General features: G+C 42.7%; 2 protein-coding genes across 6 annotated transcripts in view; both read right to left on the bottom strand.

The window, feature by feature from the left end:
* LOC111259254 (NF-kappa-B inhibitor cactus) overlaps positions 1-1,564 on the bottom strand; it is a 19,623-nt gene extending 18,059 nt beyond the window's left edge. The window contains exon 1 of the mRNA XM_022831133.2: positions 241-1,564. Coding sequence (XP_022686868.1) covers positions 241-267 — 27 coding nt within the window. The 5' untranslated portion in view covers positions 268-1,564. The remainder of the gene's footprint in view (positions 1-240) is intronic.
* Positions 1,565-2,677: 1,113 nt separating this feature from the next.
* Positions 2,678-10,149, bottom strand: part of coro (protein coronin) — a 34,923-nt gene continuing 27,451 nt past the window's right edge. For all 5 annotated transcript variants that reach the window (XM_022831126.2, XM_022831122.2, XM_022831125.2 and 2 more), the window contains exons 2-5: positions 9,514-9,812; positions 8,683-9,334; positions 8,079-8,284; positions 2,678-7,750 (exon numbers count right to left, since the gene is read on the bottom strand). In XM_022831126.2, the coding sequence (XP_022686861.1) occupies positions 7,238-7,750; positions 8,079-8,284; positions 8,683-9,334; positions 9,514-9,714 (1,572 nt within the window). In that variant the 5' untranslated portion in view covers positions 9,715-9,812 and the 3' untranslated portion in view covers positions 2,678-7,237. The remainder of the gene's footprint in view (positions 7,751-8,078; positions 8,285-8,682; positions 9,335-9,513; positions 9,813-10,149) is intronic.

Raw genomic sequence — 10,149 nt, 5'->3', positions numbered from 1 at the left:
TTCTACTAATTAATGCGTTCAACTAACTCAGGCGGACACTTAATTTCGTTGTAAATATTTCTATAGCTAAAAGAAAGAGGGCGCATTAAACAACAATGTAACACAAACCAGTATCAGATATGATCCGAAGCGGCTTAAGTGCATAAGCATATAAGTTTTATTCAGTCGACTGTGCTAAAATCAATAGGCATCTATGGCGGAAAAATGGACGATTAAATAAATTGCTGATAATTTACGAACCTTAGCAAGTCGCTCCATTGGCGGCATTTTGAGGAATTGTTCCGGTTGCTGTACCAGTTAGCTCTAGTAACTTCCTGAAATTGTTCTCTGACGACCTGTTTCGCTGCCGTCTCTCTAAAATTAACTGCAATAAAAGACAGGCGCTTCTCCCTATTGCCCCACACGATGACGACAGCTGGCTGTGATCCGAGCTAAATTTCCTAACTGTTGTAAATCCGCAAAATCAGCAAACGATGCTAGTACTTGGACGACCGCACTCGATGAAGAACAATTCTGGTAGGATCACACAGCACTATTTCGGACCTTCAATTTCGTCCGAGACGACCAAACTGAAGTTCTCTGAAAAACTATCAATGGGCATACGTTTCTGGTCTTGAACTTACAAGAGCTACAAGTCAACTAAGTTAGTTGTTCTCTCGATGTACGAAATACAACGGAACAGACCGAGCTTAGCGGGATGGTTCGAGTGCTCAGTTTTAGCAGATATGGCTAGATGCTGCCCTCGATTTCGAATACCTTACCACCACGGTTGCGGTCACAATAAACAGACACTCACATGCACCCAATTGCTTCTTCGATCACCGTTCTGTTTTGTTCCCCGCTAATGTTCGAAAAAAAAAAGATGTCGAAGATACTATCGCTCTCGCCCGTCTTAATCTTAACAGAGCCCGCAGTCCTGCTTACTGATTCGCTAGCACTAAATAGACAGCGATGGGGTGGTGGCGACGACGGAGGTCGCTGTGTCGGAGTCGCAACGGTTATTGTTTGCAAACTTCTGTTCTCTGAGAAGGTAGTCGAAACCGTCGTACAGCCAACTAGACACTGACGCATATACAGATTGTATACAGGTTGCTACAAGTACTTATAGCATGCTGTTGTTGTTGTTATTCGTGTGAGTGTTTTCCTCCGTGTTTTGACACTCTCTATCCAACTAGGTACCCCCCGTCAGGAGAGTTGCTGTCTATTCGGCCGCTGCCTGCCGATACTCATTAGCAGTGGTGCTCTCTGGCAAACTTTGATGGTCGTGCTGCGGACGTAGGCTAACGAGAGTGCGCTATGCCATTGATTGTCCGATGATTTGGGGCTGCTGTTTGTAAGTTTGCTTACTTGGCTACTGGCGATCACGAAGATAGCAGCAGTAGTAGCAGCAGCAGGAACCGATTCGTGCTAGCGCCGCTGTCGCGGGGAAAGCCCCATCGCGGCCTTCCTGCTGCCGCTGTCGGCGCTCGCTTAGACGGAAGGAAACGGATGGAAGCATTCTTGTTATTGTGAGCAAGCCAGCGAGCGACCAGACGGCCGGGCGTCAAACCTTACATTACGCTATACCGTAACAGATTATGGGTTATAATTGAACTGTCGTACTGTATAGCAGCGACACATAGCGAAGCTTTAGTTCTTTGTGACCACAAAAAAAGTCCGCTGCTGATGCCGCCCTATAAGAATGAAAGCCTATCGCACCGCGCAGCCGCTGCACTCATGGCAGCGGCGGAACGCGCTTCCACGTGCAATTGGCGCTGGCGAAACAACGAAAATGACGTGATTCATGCTCTCGAGCCGATAACAGGGAGGAGGCGTAATTTAGCATGCTCGTAAAACTCTCTCCGGCGAAATAAGCCACCGTATTATTTAGTGACTCACACTGGCCATGGTTAGTTAGAAAGAAAAAAGAAAAAGGGCTAGCTAGACATGAACGTTCTCTGAGCTTTCCTTCTAATAATGATCTTTACCAGCTCGCTGAAAAGGGGCGTCTAAACTGCTGTATTTTGGATAAACCACGGGTATTCGCATCTGAAGCTTGACTTGTGCCATGTGCGGAATTGACGAACAGGACTGAATGCGAATTGACCGCCTCATGTACTTAGTGTTACCGCTGCATCGTTACGGGGGAATAGTAATTAGTCTATTATATCTGTATTATAGAGGGGTTTCGATAGCCCGTCGCAGTACGGCTCAAGGAGAAGGCTCTTGGATTAATATCTTATTGGTGAAAAAAATGGTTCCACCGCGACGATACGAAAAATCTGCTCGGTGTGAATCTAAACAGATTCAACTCCTGTTTGATCTATAGTCTAAAGATAGCCTTCTATCGATACGGCATTACGATACTGCCACACGTACACCAAGCGGCACTATCAGAAGGGGAAAACATTTCAAATGAAGACAACTAAGACGCTTACCGATTGTCGTAACTTCCTGGAAGCCCTTCTAACCTACTGAATGTTTTACTCAAAAGGAAACATTATCGGAAACGCATCTCCGAGTTGAACTCGGGTTTAACGCAAGTGAACCCGGAATGAGGCGGCGTATCATCAGCCAAGTTAACTGTTTTCTATTTTGATAAATTTTACTGCCTGACCAAATGTTTATATTCGTTTGATAGATTGACGCTTCGAGGAATCGTCTCGGAAACTAGCGCAGACTAACAAAAAAACCGAAGTTCTCAATGAACGGGCAAAAATAAGTTGTTTTTATTAACTGAAATCGATTTCTCATGGATTTTGATGATCGACTATCGCTTTTGTATGCCAACAATTTACCCTTTTATTAATCACATATGAACTCAAGCGAAAGCGAAACAAAGCACTAAAACATTTTGTGCGCTGTAATACTCTCTGCAACGTTTCTGGCCGTTGAATATGATCGGTGCAGTGGTCGATCCTTCGGTTTTCTAACGCTTTCTGATGCTGGTCGACGACTCTTATGAAATAGTTAGAATATCGAGAAAATTCAAGTTTTCAAGATGGCTACAGGCTCTGACAGTTGTAAACCTTAGTTATTCCTCTTGCGCATTGAGTAGGCTAGAGCTCTATAAACTAAGACAGCTATGAAAAAGGGCCTCGCTACGTTCAAATATCAAATGATGAGCATTTTCCCGGGCTTTTTGGCTTTGACGACGATTGTCTTGTGCCATTTTTAACAGAGCATGATATTAAGAGTAAAAAAATTAAATACAACTCTACAGTGTAACGTAGACGGAATGAATTGTCTGGGCTGCTTTGGTGGTTTTCTGGCATCAGCGAAAAATCGATATCGCCAATGCATACTCTTTATCCGACATTGTAGTCCTCTTTAGAGAGCAAATTCGGGGTACAATCTTGTGACTCGAATAAAACTGTAGCAATAATCCTGTCCAGTAAAAATTTTTCAACGGGTTTAACCCTTGTGCAGACAAAAACTAAGAAAAATAGACCACAAAATAAAAACCGCCATCAAGTTTCGAACGGATCAGTTACTTAGCTTGCGTAAGGACAGCGTGGACAACACAGGACGACACATGTCCATCGAAAGCTACGCGAAACAAGTATTTCAGTTACAAAATACTTCAACAGATAAAACAAATGGCAACAGAGTGCTTATTATTTCAATAGAAGCGTAACATAGACCAGTATATGATGCTAACGTCATTGGCAGCGACGTTACTTTGGAGACTTCACTCGATGAAGTAGTGTTGCCTGTCACAGGCGAACTCATTTCGTAGTAGAAGCATGAAACCGTGAGGTTTGCGTAACAGTAAGCAGTTATAATGTTTGCTATCTTAATTTTCAAATAACGTTCACGCGAACGTTCTACGTACGTATTTACACACTATGATACTAGCACAAAATACGTTATAATCAAATATATACCTAAACGTTAGTTGGGGTTCATGGAAAAAGGACGACTACCATATCCATATGAACATTAGGTCACTGTTGAATTTCTCTAGTGAACCTCCTCCGCATCGCCTAACGACATCGCCTCCCGAACGATAATTCCCCTATTCTGAAAACATCATACCTTATTTGCATAGTTTTGTTCACTACAATATGGTCAAAATCGATTTCCACCATTAGTGGCCATATAACGTTATTTATTATATTCAATCGTTTACTTCTTAACTAGTTCCCCTCGTTTTTATGACGATGATAATTAATGTTGTTGCTGCTGCTGCTGCTGCTACTATCAATGCTGTTGACGTTGCCACAAACTCGCCCCATCTCAAACAGACAACCATGCAAGACTTCGGAGCTGATCAGGTGGGCACCGAGACCGATACAATCAGGTAAGCTAGTTTTATGCTTGATAAAAATTTAACGCAATTGCAAGGCAAATGAATTTTAGCGTTCATGGCCATTAGGGCAACTTCGACCTTGTTAGCTCTGTTATAAAGAATGCTTTTCGCTAAAAGGTTTTTTCTTAGAAGGGATTTTTCCAAGCTTCAAATGATGATTGAGCCTCGTTCGGGACATACGTTCTCAGCAGGAAAAAAAAACAACTATACGGCGAGAGAACGTGAACTCTACGGTTTATATCCACTGAAGCAAGATTATCTCGCTGGATTAGCTTCAGTAGCCTGTTCCCTCATCGATCCAAACGGGCTGATTTAGTAATTTGACGTTCCCTATAAAGTGTAGCGGCAGTGCGATCCGACACACGATTGATCTAACCGGTCTAGTTTCGTACAGAATAGAAAATGTTGTCTATGCATGTCTATGTATAAATCAACAGTCAACGTTGTTGTTGTTCTAATATCACGAATGTTTTTAAGCCTTCGCTACCTGATACAATAAATTATAACTGTAATAGTAAACATTAAACAAAAAAAAAACCTTTAATATGTCACAGAGAAAGCGATGTTATCGGTTTTCGTTCCGTCTTGACGGTGATTAGGACAAATATATGATTATGGCCGTAAAACGATAGGCACAAGATTAGTTCCCTATATTTGTACGATGTATCGACACTTCTATTAGCTCAATGTTAGGCTTAATGATGATCGGATTACGTCTAATCGTATACTTGATCCTGCCGTGTTTCGAAATGTCCTATTTTCATCACTCTTCTCAGTTGCAATTGGTACGTTGTAAAATACTTGATTCGTTATATGCTGCTTCAACTATTCCTACCTTTCCACATGACTTAAGCTCACAAATAACAATAATTGGTGGGGGAAGCCGAAAACGAGGCTTCCGATATGACCCGAAGGGACCAGATGGGCTCAACTACTTCTACCACAGACGAACTGCGTTTATAAATAAGCGAAATCCACGATAGAAAACATTATTACATATAAGGAACTATATAGTTCAATAAGCAGCTTGCATCTCCTGTACTCATAAATAGTTATATATCAATCGATCTGTCATACAGTCAAACATCTCTCTGCGTATGAGTGTATCACTCTATCCGCACAAGCGAAATCTGGGAAAAATAGAGTAGTACTCGATTCTAAGGGTTCAGTAAAAGAGCGTTGTTTGTCAGGGAATATTTTGCCGTACCTAGCTAAAATTCTCAGTCCTCAATTCTGACCACTATCGAGCTAAAACGTCGACTTTTTCTATGTTGAAAAGCTGTAAAAACCTCGAAATAGCTTTATGAATGAAACAAAAAAATATCCATTATCATAAAGGTTACTTCACCACCTGAGTTTGTTACAGTGTTACTATTACGTACACGTTTCGAATCCAACAATCAACGGCTAGTTAGGTCAAAGTCCAACCATAGAAATGCATCCCTCCGATTAAAAGGCCTGTCTCAAATTTGCGCGAACTTTATCATGCCCTGCCATCGAAAATTACTCCATCCACGCTCCAGCCCAAGACTGTCTCAGCGGCAAGTTTGCCCCTTTCGCGCCGAAAACATATAAGGAAGATAAGAAGCATGTAGCAGGTGTTTTCGCAGTAGCGCACCGCAAAATACTGCGCTCAATCCTTGGCTCTTACAGGCGAAAGACTCTCGCGGTTCGCAAGTCAACGGGCAGGTTAGTGGAAACATCGGTGTACCAAAAGAAAAAAAGACATAGACAAATGGCCGGCCAACAGCGTTAGGGGGAAGGTGACCGTCATTAATCAATAGTCGTAAGTAACTCGAATCGGAGCTGTCCGCCCTAAACAATCATAGTTCATATAGCCTTTGCGTTTGCAAATACGTTTGCTTTGCGTGTTCGTGCTTTGAGATCCTTATATCAGCATTATCGGTAGGATTAGAACGCAACCGCCCAATTGTACAGGCTATGTGATCAACTCATGAGTGGGTAGACCTTTACTGCAGCCGTACTCCACGTTTGGTAAAAAAAGGGTGTTACGTAAATACCAAACTGCAAACCAAGGAAAAACAGTCCGGGCTGTATTTTGGTTAACAAATTTAAATATTCAAACAATATCGACTAAAGAATCGCGATTAACCAATGACACCTCTAACGACGAGGAAGCGCTCATACGGGTTGCTCAGCATTATAGCCTCACTTGCAATTAGTTTAAGCGTAATGGTATCAAGGTCAAGTTCCGGCGACTTTTTGTCTGAAGCAGCCGGTAATCCTTGCTCTATTTCACAAACGAAAAGCAAACACAGGCAAGCCGATTGTTTAATTATGTCCTCTCCTCGCATAGAGGACCATCATAGAAAACAATATTTTATGCTGTATATGCGTACGAAGTACCAGTGACCGCTGAAGCCTTATAGATACCGGTGAAGAGTGAACCACTTGGCCGGATATTGTATGTGGGCGACACCCGATCGTTGTCTTCATGAGCCGGCGATAACGTTTAGCGCTTTCACGCTGTGAAATGATAGCCTTACTTTGTTTATTCGACTATCGTATCACATCCTCAGTATTTTATTGGAACGCACACACGTATTCACATACATTCGTACACACACACACACACACACACACAGCCCACGGTCTATAATCTCTCGGTGAATTTGCAACCCCAATGTTGGCGTAATGCTGAAGCACAGACCGACGCCGAGCTCAAAATCGTTAACATATTACAAGCGGCCGTCATTATCAAGCAATAAGATGGGTAGTGTATATAATATAAAGAAATGTGCACCTTCCTGACCAGCCACAAGCTGGCGAGGCAATGATACAAAACATGTATATCCAAAGTGACATAGGGGCCACCGATTCGTTGTGTCGTAGTCGAAGTTGCGACATAGACCGCCTACATAGAAGATGTGCCTGCGTCGTGCCGATTTGAAGCACAAAATGAAGGCTATTTAAGTTTTTGGTGCCTCAATGAGTTTCGTCATTGTTGTTCGGTTCGTTCGGAGTTTCAGCGGGTCTCTGTGCTGCGGCTTCTCCCAACCCCTGCTCTTCCTGAGCGGCTTGATCTTCCTCGCGTTTTTTATTGAGTCCACTGAAGTCTTCTAGTTTACGGATACGTTTCTCATGCTTGAGAATGAGTGACTTTAGTAGCTTCATTACCTCGACAAGTTCAAGGTACTGTTCTTCTGAAATTCCAGCGGCCACCGGAGGTGGAGGAGCCCGCTCTGGAGAGTCTCCAGACGAATCAACGTAAGATGCTGGTCGCGTTTCCTGTTGAGGTTGTCCAGGCATTCTGTCAAGTATGTTGGACTTCGGTCGAGGCTTGGCGGTCACCTGGAAATCTTTGTGCTTCGCCTGGTAACCGTCCTTGAGGTTGATGAGTAACGGTTCCCGATCTTCGCCAGAAGCCCACTCATCAGCGCTCAGGGCCGGCACGTCTCCCGGCGTCAAGGGGTATAGGTCATCTTGAAATAGATCAGACTGGAAAATGTTGAAAGGGTCTCGAATCAGATAAGGTCAATAATATATATGCTTATTTATTTGCAACACTTGGAAGAACTTTTAACCTTTTTTGAAGATTTGTGTCCATTGTGAGCAGGCGCCATTATAATGACTTTATGATTTCTTTCTTCTTTCTATGGTGAGTTTCGGATTTTCACATTCAAATAGCCAGATACTCCTAACATCCAAAGTTCTATGATAATTATGTTCAGTACTAACTACGATTTTTAGTCGAGATATTGCTCGAGAACAGTCAGAAGGGTGTGACCATAGAAAAGAACAACCAGAAAACAGCTAATTTTATTACCTTTCGAGGTACAGTGAAAGAGATAACTTCACAGAGCCCTTTAGTGTGTAACTTGAAAAAGCGTGCGATTTCACACTGGGTGACGTCCACGCCACGCTTTACCATGCCACACATTCCGCGCTGAGGCTCTGAAGATTGGTAAGTGTTAATATAGTGAACGAAAGGTGCCTCTTCGGTGATCTCGAAGTATCGAATATTGCTGTCACCTATGAGCCATGACCAACACCACACAATGTCAGGATTATTTTATCTATTTCGTTGATGCAATCCATAAGGAAATTATTATTCAGTTGCAGCTCATCATCGGTCGGCTTTCCAATCAACACTGGATAACACCTCTTCATTTAAGTAGCTATACAAAACGTTGTTTACAATCGATTACTTCATGGCTGGATTTAAACTGGTGGCCCTAACTTCTTGCAAGTTTCAATTTTTTATTAGAAATTACCTTTTCAACTTTCACATTTCATGTTAAGCAATTGAACATGTTAGATTCACTCAGATCAACTTCGTTTATAGGTGAGTGACGTTATTTAAGCCATATGTTTCAACTGTTTTGCTACTGTTTTCAGGAAAATGGTTATTTCGAGTAAGTTGTGCTTACCTTTGGCGCACAGGAAGAGAAGATTTACATCAGGATCATAATAGGGGACTAGCACACCATTGGACGTGTCGAGCTCTTCTAGAACAACCGGCTCATTCAAAGCGCTTTCGACTCGAAGCGCGTACTGGCGCTCGGACATACGTGAGAACCCAGTAGTGAAAATGAGACCGTCTCTTAAGTAGATGGCTTTTTGCGGCTTTGCCCCCTCGTGGCCAAGTCCCTCACATTCGATCTCGCCCGACCGTGGATTATACACACGAATCTTTCGGTCTTTGCATGTCGTCACAATTCGGCTTCCATCCCAATTCCAGCAGGCGCTGAACACAACGTCAGGATGGTCAATCGCCGAAAGGATCTCTGAAGTGCCTACGTTCCAAATGATCAGTTTGCAATCGGCACCGATACTGAGTAAAACGTTGTTGGCCGACGGGTGCCAATGAATGTTTTGCACTTTACGCTGATGGCCATGCAGCTCGACTACAGGCTCGGTCATTGTTCGGACAAGGCCGAGATTTGGGATTTGCCAAACACGAACAAAGGTGTCGTCGCATGCTGACGCTATGACATTATCGTTGAACGGACTCCAGGCGATGTCTAGGACGGGACCCTTGTGACCTGCGACCAATGGGGCGTTAGGGTCAACACGACCCACCTAGGAAGGATATTTCAACAAAATCAGGGCTAAAGGTAATTAAGTCTGCTAAAAAACCGTTATTCATTTTCAGGCATTAGACAATGTAGCTTAAGATTTCGAAACAGGACATTGACCTTGGGGTCAAATCTTCATTTGCACTAAACAATGTAGTTTAAGGTACAGCATCTCACGCATACCTGTTTGATTGGAAGGACTAGAAAAGCTCCGCCTCCAGCCTGTTCGGTGATAATTGCAATAAACTTGGGGTTGGCACAGCAGAAGTTCGAATCCCATGACGATTTCGTAATGCGAATATTGTCATAGCAATTCTCCTTCTTCAGCGCCTGGCCGAAGATGTGTCGAAATTTTGATGAGCGGACAATTGACCGATGCGACATATTTACTATGTTGAAGATTACGTGTTACTTTAAGGATTCGAAGAATATACTGAATAAGTTTTTCAGAAGGTGCTGCTTCTTGCTGCTGAGTGCAGATTCTGGTGTGAAACGAAAAGTGGTATTAGACAAATGTCGATAAATATAGTTAATAAGAATTCGGTTATATCAAGCTAGACCGAGTGCGTATGAACTTCAGAGAGCAATTTTACTAGGAGGCATCTTGAGAACCGCTGACTCGTGTCGTGACATCAATTACAAGTTTGCTGAATTGATTATATGACGCTATTAATAAATATATACTGTTAATTGACGTTAGAAAATGTGGCATTTAGCTAGAGGAGTAAAGAGTAGCGTAGTAGTAGTAGTAGTAGCAGTAGTAGTAGTAATAGTATTAGTAGTAGTAGTAGTAGTAGTAGTAGTAGTAGTAGTAGTAGT

This window comes from Varroa jacobsoni, unplaced genomic scaffold (assembly GCF_002532875.2).
Source record: "Varroa jacobsoni isolate VJ856 unplaced genomic scaffold, vjacob_1.0 scaffold_312, whole genome shotgun sequence".
NCBI lineage: Eukaryota > Metazoa > Arthropoda > Arachnida > Mesostigmata > Varroidae > Varroa > Varroa jacobsoni.
This window is presented reverse-complemented; position numbering and strand designations above follow the sequence as displayed.